This window comes from Macaca nemestrina, chromosome 4 (assembly GCF_043159975.1).
Source record: "Macaca nemestrina isolate mMacNem1 chromosome 4, mMacNem.hap1, whole genome shotgun sequence".
Classification (NCBI taxonomy): Eukaryota; Metazoa; Chordata; class Mammalia; order Primates; family Cercopithecidae; genus Macaca; species Macaca nemestrina.
In genome coordinates this window covers 149699795-149725687 of record NC_092128.1, presented here as the reverse complement: position 1 = coordinate 149725687, position 25893 = coordinate 149699795, and the positions used below count along the sequence as shown (strand labels likewise).

At 46.0% G+C, this 25893-nt stretch overlaps 1 protein-coding gene across 2 annotated transcripts; it reads left to right on the top strand.

The window, feature by feature from the left end:
* The first annotated feature begins 292 nt into the window (after nt 1-292).
* LOC105497963 (KDEL endoplasmic reticulum protein retention receptor 2) lies at nt 293-25544 on the top strand. Of its 2 annotated transcripts, XM_011769550.2 has the most exons (5): nt 296-522; nt 10575-10675; nt 16620-16778; nt 19790-20042; nt 23455-25544. In XM_011769550.2, exons 1-5 carry the CDS (start codon nt 432-434, stop codon nt 23487-23489), a joined length of 639 nt encoding a protein of 212 aa, XP_011767852.1. In that variant the 5' UTR covers nt 296-431; the 3' UTR covers nt 23490-25544. The 2 variants fall into 2 exon arrangements, with proteins under 2 accessions (XP_011767862.1, XP_011767852.1); XM_011769560.2 differs by lacking the exon at nt 19790-20042 and having other exon boundaries at nt 293-522; nt 23455-23760.
* The last annotated feature ends 349 nt before the right edge of the window (nt 25545-25893 follow it).

Sequence of the window (25893 nt, the reverse complement as noted above, 5' to 3'; positions counted from 1 at the left end):
ACACCTTTTCATACAGTAGGCTTGTAAAGCTCTTTTGATATGTGGGAGGGAAAAAAAAGATCCCCAGGGAGTGGTGTTATTTCCAAAAAGTAAAGGAAACTGCTGGCCCCCCGAGGAGAAGCCGGAAACCCGGTAGGGAAAAGTTGGCAGACAGTCCGGGGTCTTCTTGCAAGGGAGTCCCTGCGAGCTGCCCTGCAGAGCCTGAGCTGGGGCGCGCCCCCTTTAAGGGGCGGGGCAGCGGCGGGGCCTGGCCCCACTCTCCCAGGCTGCCCCGCGCGCGCGCGCCGGCAGTTCGGCCACGTCCCTGGCCACGTCGCGGCAGCTCTCGCCATCTTCGCCGCTTCCTCTCAGGGGCCGCCGCTGCCTAAGCCGCCCAGCCCCGGGGCCGCCGTGCTGCACCGACCGCCGCCGCCGCCGCCGCCGCCGCCGCCATGAACATCTTCCGGCTGACTGGGGACCTGTCCCACCTGGCGGCCATCGTCATCCTGCTGCTGAAGATCTGGAAGACGCGCTCCTGCGCCGGTGAGCGGCGGGGGAAGGCCCCGAGAGGCTCGGGCGCGGGGGCCGGGTCTCGCCGAGGACCCGCAGACCTCGGCCACCCCACGGGCCAGGGACCTGCGCCGGCCCGACACACCCCCTCGGCCGGCCTAACGGGTGCCCGGACCCGGGGGGCAGCGGCCTGCGGGCCCTCGGGGTGAGCGCCGGGCCGGTGTCGCAGCGCCGGGCCCCGCTCTGCACTCGATCGCCGCGCGAACTTGAGCCGTCGGGGCGCACCTGGCTGCGCGGGGCCCTGCTCTGTCTGAAAAGTTGGCGTGAGGCGGGGGATCCGGCAGGCGTGGCCCCTCCCTGGGCTTGAATAGGGTCCCTTCTCCGGCCGAGATCCCGCGTCGGGGTCCCGGGGTTGCAGGGAACCCGCGAATCAATGGGACAGGCGGGAGGAGGATGGGCAGGACCGCGGCCGGCTGGGCCTGACGTGGCAGCCCAGCCAGCTCGGGAGGCGGGGCGGGCGCAGGGAGAGGTCACCCGGCTCCCCACCCTGCCGGTGCAAGGCCCAGGTTCTAGGTGTGGTGTAGTGGGGTCGGGTCAGGCCTGTCCTTAGAGTTGTGTGGGCATCACCCAAGCCCTTGGGTCCAGGATCACACCCGTTGCGGAGGGGCTTGCGGGGAGGTCTCAGCGATTTTCTTGGCGTAATTAATGCTGCTTTGGGAAACGATCTGGTTTGTCAAACACTTAAGTGCCTCCATCTAATAATGGGTTCTCTTAAAACTGTAGCGCCCGGGGGCCGCCGAGGCCTCCTATGGGTTCCTGCAGTTTCTTACTCCACGTCACCAGTGAGTTGGCTGCTGCCCTGTTCAGGAGTACAGATGTCATGCAGGCACTGCTAGGAGGCAGTGAAAAGAGTCTTTCCCAGATAATAGTTTTGAACTTTTACATTTCGTTAAAGGTATAATACTTGAGAGTTTTTAACTTATTCTTTTTTTTTTTTTTTTTTTTGGAGGCAGGATCTTGCTCTGTCACCCAGGCTGGAGTGCAGTGTGCGATCACTGCTCACTGCAGCCTCTACCTCCCCTGGCTCAGGTAATCCTCCTGCCTCAGCCTCCTGAATAGCTGGGACTCCATGCATGCACCACCACGCCTAACTTTTTTTTTCTGGCTATTTTTCGTAGACACAAGGTTTCACCATGTTGCCCAGGCTTTAACTTTCTTAAAAATTCCTTAAACTTATTTTTGATGCTCAGCGAAATAATTTTTGTTGAATTCAAGAACTAAATTTTTTCAGAGGCAGTAAAAGATGATCCTGAAGGATCTGGGTGGCAGAGACTCTATTTACCTGATTTATTTCTAAAAATGTTGGCATGTAAAGTCCCACTCACTTCTCTGACTCTGCTATCTGCAGGCCTCCCCTATCTCCTTGGATCATAACTGAGATCCAGGAAGTAAGCAAAGCCCAGAAGACCTTTGAGCAGTTAAAATGGGTGTTACAAAGTCCGTGTGCCAGTATGTTTGACTTGGAGGTGATCTCTCAGTTGATACATAGTTCTGAGAGGCTCCATTTTATGGTTTCCAATGACAACATATCATTGCAGCAATGTGGATAAGTGACGTTGAGGCACTTGCTGTATATCAAGTAGTCAGCCGAGTGCTTTATATGGCTTATCCCAGGTAGTCATTAAAATAACCTTAGGAGGGCTGGGTGCGGTGGCTCATGCCCATAAACTCATCACTTTGGGAGGCCGAGGTGTGTGGATCACCTGAGGTCAGGAATTCGAGACCAGCCTCAGCATGGAGAAACCCCGTCTCTACTAAAAATACAAAATTAGCTAGCCGTGGTGGTGCATGCCTGTAATCCCAGCTACTTGGGAGGCTGAGGCAGGAGAATTGCTTGAACCTGGGAGGCAAAGGTTGCTGTGAGCCGAGACCGCGCCGTTGTACTCCAGCCTGGGCAACAAGAGTGAAACTCCGTCTCAAAAAAAATAAATAAATAACCTTAGGAGGTAAGTGCTATTGTTCCCATTCTGTGGAGGGGGGATATGAGTCTTAGGGAGTCAAATAAATTTAGTGATATAGCCAGGATTAAAGCACAATTAGTAAGTAACTCAAAGGATTGGATAGATGAATGTCTAAGGGAACCTAAATAAACATTTGATACCAAACCACGATGTTTAGATCCTTTTTTGTCACACGCAGATGATGTTACCTTTTTTTTTGTTTTTTTTTTAAAGAGTAGGACCGGTGTCTCACTCTGTCCCCCAGACTGGAGTGCAGTGGCTGTGTCACGGCTTACTACAGCCTCAAACTCCTGGGCACAAGTAATCCTCCCTCCTCAGCCTCCTGAGCGGCTGGGTACAGGTGTGAGCCACAGTGCCTGGCGATGTTACTTTTAATCTTTAGTTTTGCTCCAAAATCTTTGTGTGAGTCTCTTTATTTTTTTCCGTATGTTTTTCAGAATCCCCTCCTCTGGCAAATCATTAAGCCTTGAAGTGTGCTGTCTCTTAAACTTTATCCAAACTAAGATATTTGGGAGAATTCAATGCAACTCCAGAATAATGATTTCTTTGGTTTTTGTTTTTTTTTTTGAGAGTAAGTCTCGCTGTTGTGCCCCAGGCTGGAGTGCAAGGGCATGATCTTGGCTCACTTCAACCTCCGCCTCCCGGGTTTAAACAATTCTCTTGCCTCAGCCTCCCGGGTTCAAGCGATTCTCTTGCCTCAGCCTCCCGAGTAGCTGGGACTACAGGTGCCTGCCACCACGCTCGGCTAATTTTTGTATTTTTAGTAGGGACGGGGTTTCACCATGTTGGCCAGGCTGGTGTCGGTCTCCTGACCTCATGATCCGCCCACTTCACCCTCACAAAGTGCTGGCATTACAGGCGTGAGCCACCGCGCCAGGCCGTTCATTTTTTACTATTCACTGTTTTCATTTGAGAGATTCAGGAGCATATCAGGAAAATATGAAATACTTCAGCTAAAATGCTAACGAAGGAAGAGAAATAGATCAGTTAACTTTGTGTGTGTGTTTGCCAAGTATTCCAGGGACATTATTAAACTGTTCTTGTTCTCAGACTTAGGATGATTTCTGTCCTGGTTTGTATGTTTTCCTGATTTTAAGTAAATCACCCAGATCATTTATTCAGAATTAAATGCTAACTTTGACAAGCTGCTTTGTTTTTCCATACTAAATTATAAAAGTTGTTTAGAGTCTTTTGAAAGAATAAGAATTTGATAGGAGTTTCTCAGATGACTGGAATAGGAGACACGTGCATCCAGATTGTGTTTCTCATTTTGAAAATACTGATACTGAGGTTCATTTTTAGGATTTTAGCACCGATTTTGAAACTTCTGTTTTAGTCTCAGAACCATGGTGCTTTTTACCCCATAAGGGTCAGGGATGAAGCTGACTCGTGCAGAAGCTGGAGATTCTGTGTTACTCGTAGTCAGATTCCAGAACAGCTGCCTTTAAGGACCATTTTAAAGTGGGGGCGGTGAGTTGATCATGTTTGAGTCTGCATTCTCTTGTGGCTGTATCTGCTATTGTCTTTACAGAAGAGTGCCAAAATGGAGTGTGAGTTTCTCCTATTCTGAATTATTGCAGCTCGATCCATAGTATGCTCAAGTTGTCACTTTATTTTTGTCCTAAACACTGACCTACATAACCTTGGAAGAACAAGCGGTGGTTTTAGATGAAGGGCTTCCTATTCAAATTTTCCTGTAGGCCAATGGTTATTAGTGCCGTATCTACTGTAGTGCTGTATCTATTAGTAGTGTGTATCTACTGTAGCTAGTGATCAGTAGTGTGTATCTACTGTAGCTAAAGGAGTCTTGCTGAGATCCACGACCCTGGGCCTTCCCCCATAAGTCTCTCTCCTTCCCTCCTACCCCTGTCGCTTAGGTTGTTGTTAGCTGTTATGTAGGTTGTAAACTTTTCATCCTACCAAACACCATACTGAAGCTTATGGTGTCCATACATTTCACATATGGGACAGTTGATATTTTTGGAGTAATATAGTGGGTAAGATGGGGAGTACTCCAAGAAGCTTTTGCATCACCTGTGCAGCTCCCTCTGTAGCTGTTGTCGCCTCTGCTCCTTTGAGCGCCAGTCTCTGAGTAATCATTACTCTCAAACATTTATTAACCACCCACCATGTACAAGGCACTGGCACACAATTCAGAACAGCAGCTCGCAGCTATTAAAAGTTTTTGTTCTCGGCCAGGCACGGTGGCTCACGCCTGTAATCCCAGCACTTTGGGAGGCCAAGGCGGGTGGATCACGAGGTCAGGAGATTGAGACCATCCTGGCTAACATGGTGAAACCCGTCTCTACTAAAAATACAAAAAAATAGCTGGGCGTGGTGGTGGGCACCTGTAGTCCCAGCTACTCGGGAGGCTGAGGCAGGAGAATGGTGTGAACCTGGGAGGTGGAGCTTGCAGTGAGCCAAGATCGTGCCACTGCACTCCAACCTGGGTGACAGAGCGAGACTCCGTCTCAAAAAACAAACAAACAAAAAAAACAAAACAAAAAAGTTTTTGTTCTCGGCCGGACTTAGTGGCTCATGCCTGTAATTCCAGCACTTTAGGAGGCCAAAGTGGGTGGATCACTTGAGCACAGAAGTTCAAAACCAGCTTGGGCAGCATGGCGAAACCCTGTCTCTACCAAAAATACAAAAATAAGCCAGCCGTGGTGGTGCGCTGTGGTCCCAGCTACTCAGAGGCTGAGTGGGGAGGATCACTGGAGCCCAGGAAGTCGAGGTTGCAGTGAGCCGTGATCACACCATTGCAGTTCAGCTTGGGTGACAGAGTGAGACCGTCTCAAAAACAAAAATCAAAAAAAAAAAAAAGTTTCTATTCTCAAGAAAGCTGTAATATAGTTGAAATGATATGAAAATGTACAAAAGATGGCCAGGCGCGATGGCTCACGCCTGTAATCCCAGCGCTTTGGGAGGCCGAGGTGGGTGTGTCACCTGTCAGGAGTTCAGGACCAGCTTGGCCAATATGGTGAAACCCATTTCTACTAAAATTACAAAAAAGTTACCTGGGCGTGGTGGCTCGTGCCTGTAGTCCCAACCACTTGGGAGGCTGAGGCAGGAGAATCGCTTGAACCCAGAAGGCAGAGGTTGCAGTGAGCCGAGGTTGCAGTGAGCCGAGGTTGCGCCACTGTGCTCCAGCCTGGGTGACAAGAGTGAAACTGTCTCATAAAAATAAAAATAGGCCGGGCACGGTGGCTCAAGCCTGTAATCCCAGCACTTTGGGAGGCCGAGACGGGCGGATCACGAGGTCAGGAGATCGAGACCATCCTGGCTAACACGGTGAAACCCCGTCTCTACTACAAAATACAAAAAAAACTAGCCGGGCGAGGTGGCGGGCGCCTGTAGTCCCAGCTACTCGGGAGGCTGAGGCAGGAGAATGGCGTGAACCCGGGAGGCGGAGCTTGCAGTGAGCTGAGATCCGGCCACTGCACTCCAGCCTGGGCGACAGAGCGAGACTCTGTCTCAAAAAATAAATAAATAAATAAATAAAATAAAATAAAAATAAAAATAAAAAATAAATACTAAACTTTGCTGATGGACATAGAAGATGACCTGTATGTATGTTCATACTGCAGTCCTGGAGAGCACCCAGGCAGGCTGGTGAGGAAGAAAGATGACATCTCTCCAAATCGATTTCTTAATTCAGAATATTATCAAAGCTAAAGACAATAAACTGAGTGAAATAATTTGTAATATACCTACGTGACAAAAGGTTAATATCTGTAATAAAGTACTCCTGCAAATAAAAACCCAGCAGAAAAATGGGCAAAGTTGGCAATTCACTGAAGAATCACAAAAGACCAATGAAGCATGAAAGGATGCCCAGTCTCACTAGGAGTTAGGAATTTGAATATTAAACTAGCAGTGCAGGCCAGGTGTGGTGGCAGTGCTTTGGGAGGTCAAAGCTAAAGGATCACTTGAGGCCAGGAGCTTGAGACCAGCCTGGACAACAGTGTGAAACCCTGTCTCTACAAAAAAAAGGAAACATTAGGTGGGCGTGGTGGCGTGTGCCTGTGTCTTAGGTGCTCAGGAGGCTGAGGTGGGAGAGTCACTTAAGCCCCAGGCCGCAGCAAGCTGTGATCATGCCATCATACCCCAGGTTGGGCAACAGAGTGAGGTTCTGTCTCAAAAAAAAAAGGGGGAGGCGGGCAAATAAAAAAGAACAGCAGTGCATACCACTGGGTAGGGAAATGTTGGCAAAGATTTGAAGAAAGGGTCTTTTGATTTGGTGTTAGTAGATAGGTAAATTGACATGGCCTTTCTAAGAAGAAATTTGACGGTATCAAATTTTAAAATGTTCATGTCTTATTTTTGGTTTATGTGTTTTAATTTGCATTATTTTTTGTTATGGATTAAAAAATTTTAATTGATACATTATGATTGGATCTATTTATGGGGTACAAGTTGATGTTTTAATACATGTGTATGTTATATAGTCTAATCTGAGTAGTTATTTCCATCACCTCATGCGTTTATCATTTCTTCATTTGAAAACCTCTCTTCTAGCTATTTTGTAATGTGTAATACCTCATTGGGAGGATTGCTTGAGCTTAGTAGGTCAAGGCTGCAGTGAGCTATGATTGCACCAGTGTGCTCCAGCCTGGACCACCACAGAGAGAGACCCTATCTCCAAAACAAAACAGAAAACAAAAGACATTTAACCTAGCCCAGTAGGATAAGACAAGAATGATGTTAAGTTTAATGATTGATTTCCATTTAACAAGTTGTACTCCTTAATATGGATGTTTGGTATATTTGGTATGGGGATGTCAGTTTCAGAAGCATTTACAAAAGTGAGTATTCTGGGAGAGCTTATTACCTGGTAACCTTAGCATGTTTTGATCTCAAAGTGGAGAGAAACTGACTAGGAGAGCTGCTCTGGTTTAATAGCAGGTATTCTACCCCCAAACTCTCCAGGAGATTCTTGCCCCACCCACTTCTGTCTTCAGCTAGGATTCTTGTTTTCCTATGAAGATAGGACAGTTTTGTTGTGTTAAAGGAAGAAGCTCCTACTTCCTAATTAGGATCCCGGGCTAGGGAGAATGGTGTGGGACCACATTAGCATCTGCAGATTTCCAGCAAGGCGGTCCTGCGTGGATGCTACTCCATGGACGGACTGCAAACCACCCACTGCCCTGTGCGTACTCGGGGCTCTCTCGCCCTCCAGCTAGTAGTAAATTAGGGCAGAGCCCTATTTACAGTCACAGAGACACAGTATGACCTGCACATTCTTCACAAGTGTTCTCCCAAAATACCACGAAATGACATGCCCCCATGACATGAAGATAAAATGAATTCCATTTTCTTTTGTCCATTTATTCATTCAGCAAATATTTTCTGAGTCCTGCTGTGTGTCAGGGCCCAGTGTCCCATGCAGGGAATACAAGATGGAATAAGGCATGACCCGGGCCTTTAAAGATCTTGGTATTGAGTGGGGTTTTGGGGGAGAGGAGAGGCAGGAACCACATCATCACAGTGTATTTTTATAAGTACTGTAATTGGAGCTAGGGCAGCAGCTGGCATGAAGTAGTTCCCCTTATGTGCTTGCTGAATGAATCAACAGTCCCGAGGGAGGGTACCTTCAGAGATGACCTCCCGGAGGAGGTGCGATGTGAGCTGGGTCCCCATGGGGGGCTGGTAAAGACAGTATGATGGACCCTGGTTTTCAGTATAGGAATTCTGGGAATGAGGACACAATTTCAAATCTACCTGACTTCCAAAGTTCTGTTAGAGTAAAACCCTTTCCCACAAAATTCATCTGTCTGTATCCTGTATGCCTATATTTAAAATATTGGAAAGAACCATATAGGAAGTAAGCTAGAAATTGATTTCTCAAGGCTTCAACAAACACCAGGTATGGTCTGACTGCTCCCTGTTCTTTCTTCTTCCCCCTCCGAAACCTCCAGTTTTCTTGGATAGCAGCAGCCTTGTTATTTCCCCTTTGGAACATTGATCTCTGTAGGAAAAAATAAGTTATCCGTTACTGGGGAAAAGACTAAGCAGAGCAGATTTACTGTCTGTGTCTCCTCCTTTGGCCCTTGAAGTTGGTTTCTATTGATGGATCTGGAAGGGTGGCGTCAACATTTTCTTCCATTTCTATTTAGGTGTGTATGTGAATAGGCTGGGACTACAGTTATTCATCTGAGAAAGTAACATTCTTACATTCAGGCTTTCAGTTTCAGCAAGCTGCAAAATTATTGTTCCTAAAATATTGAAAAACAACGTGTAATACAAAAATTAGCCAGGCGTGGTGGCGCACCCACCTGTAGTACCAGCTACTCAGGAGGCTGAGGTGGGAGGATCACCTCAGCCCAGGGAGGTCAGAGGTGCAGTGGGCTGTACTTGTGCCACTGCACTCCAGCCTGGGCAACAGAGTGAGACCCAGTCTCAAAAAAAGAAAAGAAAAATAATGTGCTTTTCACGTTCCAGAGGAGTGTTGTGAATGATTTGGGTGAAAGTTCATTTAACATTTCTGTTAAAGTCATACTTAATAAAATGTGTAATAGTGTGAAGTTTGCATTATAGATGAGGGTAGGTGGGTTCTGACATTAAGTTAGTCTTCAGTTTCTTTAATGCATTCGCTCAGTCTCCAGCATCTGAAACCCATAGTTCATGTCCTTTGTCAAGTAAATATTTGGTCAAATATAAATGTCAGAAAAGCTGTGTGCACACCACATAAATGTCCAGCCTTCCTGGCTGAGTGTGGCTGTGCCATGCAGTGCTCTGGAGGTGGGTTGGTGGTTGGAGGTGGAAACACAGTTTCAAGGCTTTAAAAAAGACAGCTGCTTTTGAAGACTGGCTGTAGTTGTGGGTTACCACCTTCATGTTGTCCTAGCATTCAGGAACATTTTTATACAAATACAGTGGAATTTCTGTTTATTTTATTTTAATTAATTTGTTTTTTGAAACAGGGTCAGGGATGTGACCACAGCTCCCTGCAGCCCCAACCTTCTAGAGTCACGCAATCCTCCCACCCCAACCTCCCATGTAGCTGGGACCACAGGTGTGTACCACCTTGCCTGGCTGTCACTTTTTTATTTTTTGTAGAGAGAGAGTCTAGTCTCAAACTCCTGGGTTCAAGCGATCCTCCCGCCTTAGCCTCCCAAAATGTGGAGATTACAGGCATGAGCCACTATGCCCAACTGAGACGGAAGCTTTAAAAATCTTAACATATCCAAGTAATTGCCGCTCTTAGCAAAGAAGTCACCATGGAAAGGTGATGCCATTATTCCAGCGGGAGTTCCTGCCCAACTCTTACCTGAGTCAGTGCTTCTCACTCGACTCCTCATCCCCCTTAATCACAGTAGACTCCATCTCCATTCTCAAAAGATTTCTCACCATGGAGATATTGTTTTATGATGCAAAGAAAGGCCCAGGCGAGATGGCTCATACCTGTAATGCCAACACTTTGGGAAGCTGGAAGGATTGCTTGGGCCCAGGAGTTCAAGACCAGTGTGGGTAACATGGTGAAACTCCATCTCTACAAAAAATGTGTTTAAAAATTAGCTGAGTGTGGTAGCTCACACCTCTAGTCCCAGCTACTCTGGAGGCAGAGGTGGGAAGATTGCTTAAGCCCAGGAGGTCAGGACTGCAGTGAGCTATGATCGTGCCTCTGCACTCCACCCTGGGCAGCAGAGGGAGACCCTGTCTCGGCGGAAAAGAAAGAAAAGAAAAATCTGAATGTAAGAGACAAGTTATAACACTAAGTGACAGCAGAATTATTGAGAAATTTGTTCCTGCCTGAGGAGATATGTTTGAGAAATATAAGATTCCTTTGAATGATACACATTCTGGCATAATGAAGCCCCTTTCCTGTGGTCGCCCTTTATAGTGAGACAGAAAAACCTGTTAGAGCCTCCCAAAAGGGGCATGTTTGGGAACGTTAAGGGATAGAAAAACTACAACTGCTCTTGTTCATTCAGAGCCCTCCCCAGACCTGGGCCTTTGACCCCACACACCCCTCCTTCCCTGTCTGCACTCCATGTACAGTGTGATCCACAGGAATCCTAAAGCTCTGCAGGCCTTTCTAATACTTCCCTTCTGTTTCTCCAGGTATTTCTGGGAAAAGCCAGCTTCTGTTTGCACTGGTCTTCACAACTCGTTACCTGGATCTTTTTACTTCGTTTATTTCATTGTATAACACATCTATGAAGGTATGGTATGCCATCCACTGGAGTGTATTTCATCTACAGTGCACAGGTCTATGGAAACTTAATTTATGTCAGCTGTATATTTTTAATTAAAATGCTCCAAAAATAATGTCTTAATATGCTGTTCTTTAAAACTTTCACACCACCTTGTACATATAACTGGGAATAAATGAGTTATCAGTAAGCATACATTTTTGGTTTCAAACAGTAGTTAATTAAAATACTTTGAAGTTAGAGCTTTTTTTATTTTAGGTTCCTTAAGTATGATAAATCTAAAGCTCTCAATAGCTCTATAAGGAAGAGGGGTAACCATTATATTTTCAAGCCGTGGGAAATTACAGAGTCCCCAGAGAAATCCAGCAAGTTGGTACATAACAAGGAATGAAAGCAGGACTCCTAGTTGCAGTGTCTCATTTTGCTGCTGTGTGAGGAACTGTGTATAGGTTTCTACCTTTTTTCTTTTCCACTGAGTCAGTTTTTCTTAAACTGTTGTGTATGTGTCATTTTTATTACATTTGCCATGCTTAAATGATCTGTATGCCATCATTTACTTAGTAACATATTTTTTAAACCTTTCAACTTGTCCGAAGCATTAGTATCTATAACTCCTTTGTTGTCTTTCTTGTATTTTTTTGAATTCACATTAAAACAAATGTATAACTATTAAAATTCAAAATGTTTGCACACCACCTAACACTTTGTGTACCACTGGTGGCGCACACCCCATACTGGGGGAAGTTGTAGACCACGTGAGCTTCAGTTCTTTCGCACAGTGTTGAATTCATGCTTGTGAACACCTATAGAGCTGGGAACTGAGGATGTGGCAGAAAATAAGCAGAAGTTTCTATTCTGGTGTGGGAGAGTACACAGATCATGGCAGTACAAATGACTGCAATTTATGGTGGGTGCTACAAAGGAAAAGTATAAGAGACTGCGAACCTATGGGTATAAAAAAAATGAAACAGGCTAGGCACAGTAGCTCATGCCTGTAATCCCAGCACTTTGGGAGGCCAAGGTGGGTGGATTGCTTGAGCCAAGGAATCCGAGACCAGCCTGAGCAACATAATGAGACCCCGTCTCTAAATATATATGTGTGTGTGTGTGTATATATATATATACACACATATATATATATGCAAAAATTAGCCAGGCATGGTGGCATACTCCTGTAGTCCCAACTACTCAGGAGGGTGAAGTGGTACGATCGCTTGAACCCTGGCGGTTGAAGTTGCAGTGAGCCATAATCACACCACTGTACTCCAGCCTGGCAGCCTGGGTGACAGAGCAGGACCCTGTCTGAAAAACAAAACAAAACAAAACAGGGGCTCTCGAGATATGTAATAGGAGTCTGATTTCTTTCTTTCTTTCCTTCATTCTACAAATACTGAGCACCTGTGCACCAGGCACTATTCTAGGACATTTGGTTATTAGCACACCCAAGGAAGTAATATTTAAACTGAATCCTATTTGGTATGGCATCTAAACAACCTCCCCCCAACATTTTGTGTTCAGGAGCATTTTCATAAGCACTGTTGAAAGGAGACAAAGCAATATGTGAGTCTGGTCTTTACTAAAAAGCAAATTTGAGTCACTTATAATGGATTCTTCATTACCAAGTGATGGGAACCTAGTATTCAGGAAGTGAGCTTACTTAAAAATGGTTAGGAACTGGGCGCGGTGGCTCACGCCTGTAATCCCAATACTTTGGGAGGCCGAGGCGGGTGGATCACGAGGTCAGGAGATCTAGACCATCCTGTAAATGGCGAAACCCCGTCTCTCCTAAAAATACAAAAAATTAGCTGGGCGTGGTGGCAGGTCCCTGTAGTCCCAGCTACTCGGCAGGCTGAGGCAGGAGAATGGCGTGAACCCGGGAGGTAGAGCTTGCAGTGAGCCGAGATTGCGCCACTGCACTCCAGCCTGGGTGACAAAGTGAGACTCCGTCTCAAAAAAAAAAAAAGGTTAGGTCCCCACTTGTCTAGGCAAGTTAAAACTTGAGATGTGTGAACAAGAATCCTCCCTCCCACTCAGGATGCTCAGGTTTCCGAGGAATCCATGCTTGCTTGGTTGTAGTTTCTAAGCACAATGTCCTGAAAGTCTGGCCTGAGACCTGAGGTGCTCGTGTCTTTTTACTTTAACTTTTATGTGCTGGTGAGAGGAGAGAAGCAGCTGTTCTTCTCCAGCTGCTGCTAAGGCCTTAGTGGAAATAACGTCCATTAAGTTTTTATTAACGTTGAGCTGGCCGCAGGCTAGGTCCTGGTGAGAGGCCTGTCTGCTGTGAGCCTTGGCTGGATGTGCTGAGGGGGTTCAGTGCACATGTAGATGGTATGTGTTTTGTTTATGCATGTAGATTTTGTTTTGTATTTATTCACATATGTGCACATATATTTTTGTGTGGAGAGAACTCCTGTAATAGTGTATTAATGTTCCTTGATTCCTTTTGGGGGTAGTTCTTTGGTATATGGGTATGAACAACAATTTTAATACCATGTTGACTGTTTATTTGCAAATATGAAGTGTCAGGGTCAATTTAGTGTCTTCGTAGTTTTTTAAAAGCATATAAGGGCTTCATGACTGCTGTCAATTTCCTATTAAGTCATCTGCCTAGATGTTCTCACATTGTCTTTCCTGGGGAGAAGTAGTGCTAGGCAGGACAGCTAGCTCTCAGGTGTTTCTGTTCCTGGACTAAACCTGCTATTTGATCCTTGAGCCTAATTTCTGCAGTCTGAGAGTTGATGTAATTTTAGAATATCAGACTTTTCTTTGGGGTCAGAGAAATACATGTTATTTGGCCTTTTTAAAAAAATTTTTGTATTTTTCGTAGAGACGGGGTTTCACCATGCTGGCCAGGCTGGTTTTGAACTCCTGACCTCAAATTATCCACTCACCTTGGCCTCCCAAAGTGCTGGGATTACAGGCGTGAGCTACTGTACTTGTACACCAGTTTCTTATAAAGTTAAACTTATGGCTGGTCATGGTGGCTCACGCCTGTAATCCCAGCACTTTGGGAGGCCGAGGTGGGTGGATCACGAGGTCAGGAAATCAAGACCATCCTGGCCAACATGATGAAATCCCGCTTCTACTAAAAATTAGCTGGGTGTGGCGGCGTGCGCCTGTAATCTCAGCTACTGGGGAGGCTGAGGCAGGAGAATTGCTTGAACCCGGGAAGTGGAGGTTGCAGTGAGCCGAGATTGCACCACTGCACTCCAGCCTGGCGACAGAGCAAGGCTCCGTCTCAAAAAAAAAAGTTACACTTAACATATGACCCAGCGATCCGACCCCTAAGTACATACCCAAGAGAAGTGAAAACTTACAATTCACACCAACACTTGTACGCAAATGTTCACAGCAGCTTTATCCACTGTCCTCCCAAATCAAAAACCACCTGTCCTTCAACTGGTGAGTGAATAAATAAACTGGTGCATCCATACAATGGACCACCAATGGACAGAGCTATAAAAGGAACAAATTATTAATACTAGGCCCTCACTTAATGTCATTGGTAGGTTCTTGAAGTGAAACAACATACACTGAAGCCAGTTTTACCATAGGCTAATTGACATGAGTAAGAGTTAAGTTCCTACAGCATATTTCTGGTCCCCAAAACACCACCAGACTTTTAAATAAAGACCCAAAACAGGCTGGTGCAGTGGCTCACGCCTGTAATCCCAGCACTTTGGGAGGCCGAGGTGGGCGGATCACCTGAGGTCAGGAGTTCAAGACCAGCCTGACCAACATGGTGAAACCCCGTCTCTACTAAAAATATAAAAATTAACTGGGCTTGGTGGCGGGCGCTTGTGTTCCCAGCTACTTGGGAGGCTGAGGCACAAGAATCGCTTGAACCCGGGAGGTGGAGGTTGTAGTGAGCCGAGATCGCACAACTGCACTCCAGCCTGGGCGACAGAGTGAGAGTCTGTCTCAAAAAAAAAGGCCCAAAACAAATGTGAGCTATCAATTTTTTTTTTTTTTTTGAGACAGAGTCTCACTCTGTTGTCCAGGCTGGAGTGCAGTGGCGTGATCTCAGCTCACTGCAAGCTCCGCCTCCCACATTCACACCATTCTTTTGCCTCAGCCTCCGAGTAGCTGGGACTACAGGCACCCGCCATCAAGCCCAGTTAATTTTTTGTATTTTTTTAATAGAGACGGGGTTTCACCGTGTTAGCCAGGATGGTCTGGATCTCCTGACCTCGTGATTCGCCCACCTCGGCCTCCCAGAGTGCTGGGATTACAGGCGTGAGCCACTGTGCCCAGCCAGTGTGAGCTATATATTTAAGAAAGATTAATAAAAGCAACATAATTATTTATCCAATTTTTAGTGAATCAGTGCGTGATGGTGGGTCATAGTGGTGGTGGGTTAAATCAAGAAGTATATGTTTGCAGGCTGGGTGCTGTGGCTCACGCCTGTAATCCCAGCACTCTGGGAGGCCGAGGTGAGCGGATCACGAGGTCAGGAGATCAAGACCATCCTGGCTAACACGGTGAAACCCCTCTCTACTAAAAAAATACTTAAAACTTAGCCGGGTGTGGTGGCGGGCGCTTGTAGTCCCAGCTATTCAGGAAGCTGAAGCAGGAGAAGGGCGTGAACCCAGGAGGCGGAGCTTGCAGTGAGCCCAGATCGCACCACTGCACTCCAGCCTAGGCGACAGAGTGAGACTCCATCTCAAAAAAAAAAAGTATATGTTTGCAAAGCAAAAATTATAAGGAGTACCTCCTACTACCATAAAGTTAAAAAACAATAACAATTATAGCAGGCTCACTGAGTGCTTTTGTACTACATTGTTTATTGTATGGTTGTATAATTATTGTATATTTATGAATTTTTATTTTACCATAATTTATTTTTTTATTTTTTTATTTTTTATTTATTTTTTTTTTGAGATGAAGTCTCCCTCTGTCGCCCAGGCTGGAGTACACTGGCCGGATCTCAGCTCACTGCAAGCTCCGCCTCCCAGGTTCACGCCATTCTCCTGCCTCAGCCTCCCGAGTAGCTGGGACTACAGGCGCCCGCCACCTCGCCCGGCTAATTTTTTTGTATTTTTTAGTAGAGACGGGTTTCACTGTGCTAGCCAGGATGGTCTCGATCTCCTGACCTCGTGATCCGCCTGTCTCGGCCTCCCAAAGTGCTGGGATTACAGGCGTGAGCCACCGCGCCCAGCCATTTTACCATAATTTGTATTCATTTTCCAACCCACTTCAGTTCAGGGTCCCAGGTGGCCAGAGCCTATCCCAGCAGCTCAGGTTCAAGAAGGGAACTTTCCCCCACTGCACAGGATGCCATTCCATCACAGGGCGTGCTCTCCCACACCCACACTCACACTAGGATAGTTCACATGCCAGTTCACCTAACAAGCACATCTTTGAGATGTAAGAGGAAACCATAGTATCTGGAGAAGACCCACGTGGACCCGGGGAGAGCGTGCGAACGCCATGTGGACAGTGGCCCCAGCCGGGAACCAGTTTCTTTTCTCATCAGTGTTACAACGAAAGGATGTTATTGGCAGACCTGCTGTATACACAATAAGTTTGGTTGACTCTCAAATGCATTAGGCTAACTGAAGTTGGACTCAGAAGGCAACATACTATATGACTCCATTTATGTGGCATTGTAGAAAAGGCAAAACCACGGGCGAAGAACGTAAGTGTGATTGCATTGCAAGAGGTGAAGGAAGCCTGGGGGAGCTTGACTGCAAAGGGGCAGCATAGCAGAATTTTGGGGGTGATGGAACTGTTCTGTGTCCTAATTTTGGTGGTGGTTATGCCTCAGAACTGAACACCTCCAAAAAAGAGAATTTTACTATATATAAGTTTTAAAATTCCAAAAACAGGCTAAGGAAGAAAATCTTGCCTTTCCAAATACATGGGTAATAAAAAAAAAAAAAAAAAAAAAAGCTGGGGGAGCTGGAACAGTGGCAAGGTATTGACACCTGGTATTTTTTTCTTTTGCTTGTAGGTTATCTACCTTGCCTGCTCCTATGCCACAGTGTACCTGATCTACCTGAAATTTAAGGCAACCTACGATGGAAATCACGATACCTTCCGAGTGGAGTTTCTGGTGGTCCCTGTGGGAGGCCTCTCCTTTTTAGTCAATCATGATTTCTCTCCTCTTGAGGTTAGTTTAAAAGGTTATTTAGGGCCAGGCGTGGTAGCTCATGCCTGTAATCCCAGCACTTTGGGAGGCCGAGGCAGAGTTCGGCCTCCACTTTGGGTGGGTCATGAGGTCAGGTGTTCGAGACCAGCCTGGCCAACGTGGTGCAACACCGTCTCCACTGAAAATACAGAAAATTAGCTGGGTGTGGTGTGCACATGCCTGTAATCTCAGTTACTCAGAAGACTGAGGCAGGAGAATCGCTTGAACCCAAGAGGTGGAGGTTGCAGTGAGCCGAGATCACGCCATTATACTCCAGCCTGGGTCACAGAGCAAGACTCTTGTCTTGGGGGAAAATAAAAAAGAGGTTATTTAGGGCTGTGCCTGGTGGCTCATGCCTATAATCCCAGCATTTTGGGAGGCCGAGGTGGGCAGATCACTTGAGGTCAGAGGTTCAGGGCATTCAGCCTGGCCAACATAGTGAAACCCTGTCTCTATTAGAAATACAAAAATCAGCCATGCGCGGTGGCTTACGCCTGTAATCCCAGCACTTTGGGAGGCCGAGGCGGGCGGGTCACAAAGTCAGGGGATTGAGACCATCCTGGTAACACAGTGAAACCCTGTCTCTACTAAAAATACAAAAAAATTAGCCGGGTGTGGTGGCAGGCGCCTGTAGTCCCAGCTACTTGGGAGGCTGAGGCAGGACAATGGCATGAACCCAGGAGGTGGAGGTTGCAGTGAGCTGAGATCACACCAGTGTACTCCAGCCTGGGTGACAGAGTGAGACTCCATCACAAAAAAAAAAAAAAGAGAAATACAAAAATTAGCTGGGTGTGGTGTTGTGCACCTGTAATCCCAGCTACTTAGGAGGCTGAGGAAGGAGAATCACTTAAACCTGGGAGGCGGAAGTTGCAGTGAGCCAAGATTGAGCCACTGCACTCCAGCCTTGGCGACAGAGTGAGGCTCCATCTAAAGAAAAAAAGTTATTTAGTGGTCATTTCTGGTCATCTAGGTGAATGGACCTGTTTGCATGTTTGCAGATCATGTAGGTTTTCATGGGGTTTTTTGTTTTTATTTTCTGGTTTGGCAAACTCTAGTGCAATGTTCATGACTGGTGTAAAAAATCGTAGATGAGAATTAAGCACCCACATATTTGGGTGTCTGCTGACAGCTTACGGTGTGATTCATTTGAAATAGAAACTTGAAACTGTATTTCATTATCTTGACTTCTGTGGTACCAAACACAGCCCTGCCCGTACCAGTGTTGGAAGAACACAGTCTCCCTCCTGTAGCCCACATTTTGTTTCCTTTTCATGTACAGATGTGCACTGATGTTGTGTCTATTACCCTGCGTAGCAGCACTCTGCACCTCTTGCCTTTAGGAAAGGTGGTTTGTGGTGCCCCTAGCACTGTGCAGTGCACTGATCTGCTCCCGAGTACCTCTTCTTTTACCTCTTCTTTCCTTACTGAACAGGCAAATGGTGCTGCTCCACATCCTGGGACCGATCAAGTCACTGTGCTACTCTGAGTGTCTGATGGATGCTGGGAGTGCCTGGACTTTTTTTTTTTTTTGAGACGGAGTCTCGCTCTGTCACCCAGGCTGGAGTGCAGTGGCATGATCTCAGCTCACTGCAGCCTCTGCCTCCCGGGTTCAAGCAATTCTCCTGCCTCAGCCTCCTGCGTAGCTGGGATTACAGGTACCCGCCATCATGCCCGGCTAATTTTTGTATTTTTAGTAGAGACCAGGTTTCACCATGTTTTCCAGGCTGGTCTTGAACTCCTGATCTCAGGTGATCCACCTGTCTAGGCCTCCCAAAGTGCTGGGATTACAGGCGTGAGCCACCACGCCCGACCATGCCTGGACTTTTAAAACACTCAAGGACCCTCTGAAAGTCCTTCTGTTATCATCATGAATAAAGTCGTATGTTGGGCAGAGAATTTCCATAATTACAATTCTGACTTCGACCCCTTTGATTTAACCACACCAGAAAGCTTAAGGAATAAGAAAAATAGTAAAAATATTTCAGTAGTCTGGCAAGATCAGTCAGCGAGGAAAAACAGCAGCAAGGAAGTAGAAGGAACTTATCAATTATCAGTATTGTCAACCCTGGCGGAAAGCAGGGTTCATTTGGTATCCCAGATCTGGAGCAGGACAAGCTTGTCCAGGAGAAATGTCTGTATGTAGATTCATAGAAAATTGAGGCGGGAAAAATAAACCTGGAGAGACAGGGTGATGAAAATTCAAAGTGGTAGAGATGTCCAGGTTACCCAGCTTGTCACACTGGCAGTGCCCTGCCTCTTAAAGGTTGCTTAAGTTTCTGTGATTTATGCCAGGAGTCCTCAACCCCTGGGCCACTGACTGGTACCGGTTCATAGCCTGTGAGGAACCAGGCTGCCCAGGAGGAGATGAGCGGTGGGTGAGCAAGTGAAGCTTCATTGTATTTACAGCTGCTCCCCATCACTCACATTACCGCCCAAGCTCCACCTCCTGTCAGATAAGTGGTGGCATTCAGTTCTCATAGGAGCGCGAGGCATTCAGTTCTCATAGGAGTACAAGGTCTATTGTGAACTGCACATGTGGGGGATCTAGGTTGCGTGCTCCTTACGAAAATCTAATGCCTGATGATCTGTCACTGTCTCCCATCACCCCCAGATGGGACCATCTAGTTGCAGGAAAACAAGCTCAGGCTCCCACTGATTCTGCATTATGATGAGCTATATAATTATTTCATTGTATATTATAGTAATAATCGAAATAAAGTGCACAATGATTGCAATGTGCTTGAATCATCCCGAAACCATCCATCCATCCTGCTGGTCTGTGGAAAAATTGTCTTCTATGAAACCAATCACTGGCGCCAAGAAGGTTGGGGACCACTGGATTATGCAGTTGCCAAGTTGTTGTTCTGTTTTGGGCCAACATGCCCCACTCCCCACTCATCTTAAGCTGCTTTGTGGTAAAGCAAGCAAGAGCGTTTCCTTTGAGCTTCTGGTGGGCAGTGGGTCCTGATGGAAGCTTGCCATTTCTCTTCTAGATCCTCTGGACCTTCTCCATCTACCTGGAGTCCGTGGCTATCCTTCCACAGCTCTTTATGATCAGCAAGACTGGGGAGGCCGAGACCATCACCACGCACTACTTGTTCTTCCTTGGCCTCTATCGTGCTTTGTATCTTGTCAACTGGATCTGGCGCTTTTACTTTGAGGGCTTCTTTGACCTCATTGCTGTGGTGGCCGGCGTAGTCCAGACCATCCTATACTGTGACTTCTTCTACTTGTACATTACAAAAGGTATGTTGGATGTGGCCTGCGTTGTTTCTAGAGTCACATGTTCTTTTAGGAGCGCCCTTGCCCGGCACTCTTCTAACCGGGCACTCTCTCATAAACTGGCTCCAGAGAAACACTTTTGTGATTGACCAGTAACATTCTGGATCAGGATGTTGTTTTTTTTTTTTTTTTTTTTTTGAGACAGAGTCTCACTGTCGCCCAGGCTGGAGTGCAGTGGCCGGATCTCAGCTCACTGCAAGCTCCGCCTCCCGGGTTTACGCCATTCTCCTGCCTCAGCCTCCCGAGTAGCTGGGACTACAGACGCCCGCCACCTCGCCCGGCTAGTTTTTTTTTTTTTTTTTTTTTTTTTTTTTTTTTGAGACGGAGTCTCGCTCTGTCGCCCAGGCTGGAGTGCAGTGGCGCGATCTCGGCTCACTGCAAGCTCTGCCTCCCGGGTTCCCGCCATTCTCCTGCCTCAGCCTCCCGAGTAGCTGGGACTACAGGCGCCCACAACCGCGCCCGGCTAATTTTTTTGTATTTTTAGTAGAGACGGGGTTTCACCGTGGTCTCGATCTCCTGACCTTGTGATCCGCCCGCCTCGGCCTCCCAAAGTGCTGGGATTACAGGCGTGAGCCACCGTGCCCGGCCACCCGGCTAGTTTTTTGTATTTTTTAGTAGAGACGGTGTTTCACCGTGTTAGCCAGGATGGTCTCGATCTCCTGACCTCGTGATCCGCCCGTCTCGGCCTCCCAAAGTGCTGGGATTACAGGCTTGAGCCACCGCGCCCAGCCGATGTTGTCTTTTTAAATATAAGAATCCTTTTTCTTTTGCAATCACTTTTCCTAAAATGACACATTTTCACTAAAAAATTCATCTGGTGTTTCAGTAAACATAACACCAGATACCTCTCTGTGCATACACAGACACATGACTTAAACTGTACATGCTGTTCTATACACTGCTTTTATCCCACTCACATTTTTCATGTCACTAGAAATCTACAAAATTTTCAGTAGCCACAGAGTGTTTCATTATGTGCATGTACCATAATTTATTTACCCAGCCCCCTGTTCATGGCTGGTCAGGCTGTTACTGGTTTGCTGTTAAAATCCAGTCATTATATCAGCATCCTTGTTTTTTGCATTTGTATGAATATAGGACATGTGAACTTTACAAAAATTTGATGAAAGCTATCATACTTGTTCAGAAAAAAAAAGCACATTTATGCCGGGTGTGGCGGCTCACGCCTGTAATCCCAGCACTTTGGGAAGCCAAGGTGGGCGGATCACGAGGTTAGGAGATCGAGATCATCCTGGCTAACACATGAAATCCTGTCTCTACTAAAAATACAAAAAAAATTAACCAAGCGTGGTGGCAGGCACCTGTAGTCCCAGTTACTCGGGAAGCTGAGGCAGGAGAATGGTGTGAACGCGGGAGGCAGAGCTTGCAGTGAGCCGAGATCGCGCTACTGCACTCCAGCCTGAGTGACAGAGCAAGACTGTCTCAAAAAAAAAACATATTTATGCATATGCACCCAAATGCATGTATATAGTTTTGGGGGATTCAGGAACCTCTGAAACCCAACCACAGATCCCAGGCTAAAAATCCAACTATACAATAAAATTCCTAATGGTGGAATTGCTAGGTAAAAAGCATATATAGGTCGGGTGCGATGGCTCATGCCTGTAATCTCAGCACTTTGGGAGGCCGAGGCGGGTGGATCACCTGAGGTCAGAAGTTTGAGACCAGCCTGACCAACATGGCGAAACCCCAACTCTACTAAAAATACAAAATTAACTGGGTGTGGTGGCACATGCCTGTAATCTCAGCTACTCGGGAGGCTGAGGCAGGAAAATCTCTTGAACCAGGGAGGCGGAGGTTGCAGTGAGCTTGATATCACGCCATTGCACTCCAGCCTGGGGAACAAGAGCAAAACTCTGTCTCAAAAAAAAAGAGCATATATATCTTATATATCTTATATCTTTCCTTTTTTTTTTTTTTTCCCTCCAGAGCGAGTCTTTCTCTCTCGCCCAGGCTAGAATGCAGTGGCTTGCTCTCGGCTCACTGCAACCTCTGCCTCCCAAGTTCAAGCGATTCTCCTGCCTCAGCCTCCCGAGTAGCTGAGATTACAGTCACACGCCACCACACCTGGCTAGTTTTGTTTTGGTTTGAGATGGAGTCTCGCTCTGTCACCCAGGCTGGAGTGCAGTGGCACGATCTCGACTCACTGCAACCTCCACCTTGCAGGTTCAAGTGATTCTCTTGCCTTGGCCACCCTAGTAGCTGGGACTGCAGGCATGCACCACCACACCTCGGTCTCCCAGAGTACTGGGATTACAGGCGTGAGACACCGCGCCTAGCCCTTTTTTTTTTTTTTTTGAGACAGAATTTTGCTCTTGTTGCCCAGGCTGGAATGCAGTGGTGCAATCTGGGCTCACTGCAGCCTCCACCTCCCATGTTCAAGGGATTCTCCTGCCTCAGCCTCCTGAGTAGCTGGGATTACAGGCGCCCGCCACCACACCCAGCTAATTTTTATATTTTTAGTAGAGATGGAATTTCTCTATGTTGGTCAGGCTGGTCTCAAACTCCCACCCTCAGGTGATCCGCCCGCCTCAGCCTCCCCAAGTGCTGGGATGACAGGCATGAGCCATTGTGCCCAGCCTAATTTTTGTATTTTTGATAGAGATGGTTGTGCCCAGCCTAATTTTTGTATTTTTGGTAGAGATGGTGTTTCGCCATTTTGGCCAGGCTGGTCTTGAACTCCTGACCTCAGGAGATCCGCCCACCTCTGCCTCCCAAAGTGCTGGGATTATAGGTGTGAGCTCCCTCACCTAGCCATCTTTTGTGGTTTTTTTTTTTTTTTTTTTAAAGAGACAGGGTCTCATGCTGTTACTCAGGCTGCAAGAATGCAGTGGTGTGATCCTTCCTCACTGCAGTCCCAAACTCCTGGGCTTAAGTGATCCTCCCTGCTCATCCTCCTGAGTAGCTGGGACTACAGATGCATGCCACCACACCTCTTTCATTTTAAAAAATCTTTTTATAGAGATGGGGTCACTCTCACTTTTTTTGCCCAGGCTGGTCTTGAACTCCTAGCTTCAAGGGATCCTCCCACCCTGGCCTGCCAAAGTGCTGGGATTACAGGCATGAGCCACTGCACCCGGCCTTTATGTTTTAGTACCCAGAATTTCACAGGCCTCCCTACATAAGCTCTATTTTACTATATATTGATTAGGGTGAAAGTCATAGTAACAAAAAGCCACTATGAATTTAGTGGCACTTTCGATGAAATTTGTATTTTTAAAATACAATTGCTTATTTCCTATACCTTACTATGTAGAATCTTGTGTGTGGGAGACTTCTAGGAATGGGAAGAAGGAAGCTAAGTTTGTCAATATCAGTAACCTTTTGTTTTCTTTTCTTCTCTTTGAAATTCTAGTACTCAAGGGAAAGAAGCTCAGTTTGCCAGCATAAGTGCCAAAGATCATCACCAGCATCTGTCCTTCAGGGTGCTCGGACAGAATTCTTACCACAGCAAAGGCATAAGATGCTTGATACGGAAAATCAGAAACTTAACTCTTTTGTTGCAGATAGTCATCAGTGGCTCTGTAAGAACGCAGAGGAAAAGAGCCAGAAGGTTTCTGTTTAATGCATCTTGCCTTATCTTTTTTTATTACTGTGTACAAAGATTTTTTTACACAAAGAAACTTAATGCTGTATTAATAAATTCAGTGTGTAGCTTCAATTGGGATAGTTTCAAAAGTGAAGATTTTGTGAGGAATAAGTGCAAACTTTTTTTTTAATTTTAAAAAATTCTTTGAAACTGTTGAGTCTTTGTGTCTGCAATGAAATTGTACTCCTTGACAGTTGGTAGATTATATATTCTTCCATCCCTCAAACTTGCATTCCACTATATTTATTTTTTGGCAAAAGATGAGCTGTATTTGTTTGAAATCTGAGACACTATGTTCAATTGGATGTATCTGTTCAAATTTATTCCCATGTGACGTGGAAGTCCTTCGTTGGATGTCACAACACTACATTTGAGGTTGGTAAGGATGACTTGGAGGTCCATGGTTTTCATTACCAACATTTTAAGATTCTGAATGTTGATGGAGTCTCACTGAAGAGTCACCAAAGGTGCCTGCCCTCTTCCTCTGCTGCGAAGTGTCAGTTGGAGACTGTCCCAAGGGTGCTGAAGAATCCAGCGGCAGGAGTTCTGGCTGCTTTCCATCTGAGTGCGGGATGGGAGGGGCATTCATGATCATTTGGATATAGGAATCTACTCCTCTGAGGAATGGAACACAAGTAGTTACCTGTCACTTTCATTTATAATTCCAAAAGATGACTACAACCATGTCCATGCTCAGATTCAAACAGTTTTCCATATCACTTTTGGGTGGTAAGATGATTTACAATTTTTTTTTTTAATTGGCAGCACCACTAACCATTCCTTATATTCTTTTTTGTGTGGTTGGTTTTTTTCTTTTTATTTAACCCACAGCTGACATCATAGTTTCTTGTTTTGTTTTCCAGAGCTCTTGCATGACTTACGTTACCATCCTAAAAAACACTATATTAAACATAGAATAAATTGTCTTTTTTATGAATTAGGGTTTTTGAACATCCTATGTTGGGATGTTTTTTTTTTTTTCAATTGGCAACAAAAGCTCTGTAGGGCTGCAAACATTTAAAGTCCACATAATCATCTGTAAGACATGTATTTTGTGGAAATACTAGAATTTTTTTTCCTGATTTTGCCATTATATGGATTTGCTATTTTTTTATTAATGCAAAAGTATATGACTTTGTTTTTTATGTGATACACCATAAATATTAAAGTGTTGAATACTAACAGTGCTGACGACAAGAAGGATGTAGTATTTTTGCTTTCTGCATTACAATGTCTTCTGGAGGAAGGAAGCAGGATGGGTTTCATTTGTATCTAGTGTGTGTCTTAACATCTTTCTAAATCAGCAGTGTAACTGCATAGTTTAACTTCCTGTCTGTGTGCCTCATTTTACTTTTCCCTCCTTGCCTCATGTTTTGGCTTTTGTGTATCAGAGCATCTTTCCTTGCAGCATCCTAGTCTTGCTTTAGTATCTGTGGTCTCTTTTCATCCTCCTTAAGGATTCTGAGTGTGGAAGGAGGCTGGGAAGTCTAGTGCAGTAGGTGAGCAGACATCTTGCTGCCCAGCCCGGGGTGGGTGGGGCGCACACCTGTCTTTGTGCATGCAAATCCAACACACCTGGCGCATCCTCTGGAGAGCATGACGCACGGAAAGGTCTGGAAGCTCTGCATAGTGATGCCTTCTGCAGTCATCCTACCCAAGTAAAAGTAACTTTGGCTATGTTGTTACCACCGTTTTGGTCACCCAGGAGGACATCTTAGCAAGGGTGCCTGCGAGCGAGTGTGGGACTGGGCCTCATCCTTGCCGGCGTTGGAAACCAAGGCCTTGTATGCCATGCCTTATGAAGCACTGTTTCACAGTTACTTTCACTTCCCGAATAAAGGTTACCAGGTAATTAATATTTTTATTGAGGTGTTTATTTGTGTGTTTTTCAATGTAAGCATCATGAGAAATAAAGCAAAGTTCAGAGATTTGCCCCATAACTGATATGATAGGAAAAGCTGCTTTCCAGCCAGGCCTGGTGGCTCATGCCTATTATCACAGCACTTTGGGAGGCTAAGGCAGAAGGATCACTTGAGGACAGGAGTTTCAGACCAGCTGGACAACATAGCAATACCAAATCTCATTTAAAAAACTAGTAAAAGGCCAGGTACGGTGGCTCACGTCTGTAATCCCAGCACTTTGGGAGGCCGAGGTGGGCGGATCACGAGGTCAAGAGATCAAGACCATCCTGGCTAACACAGTGAA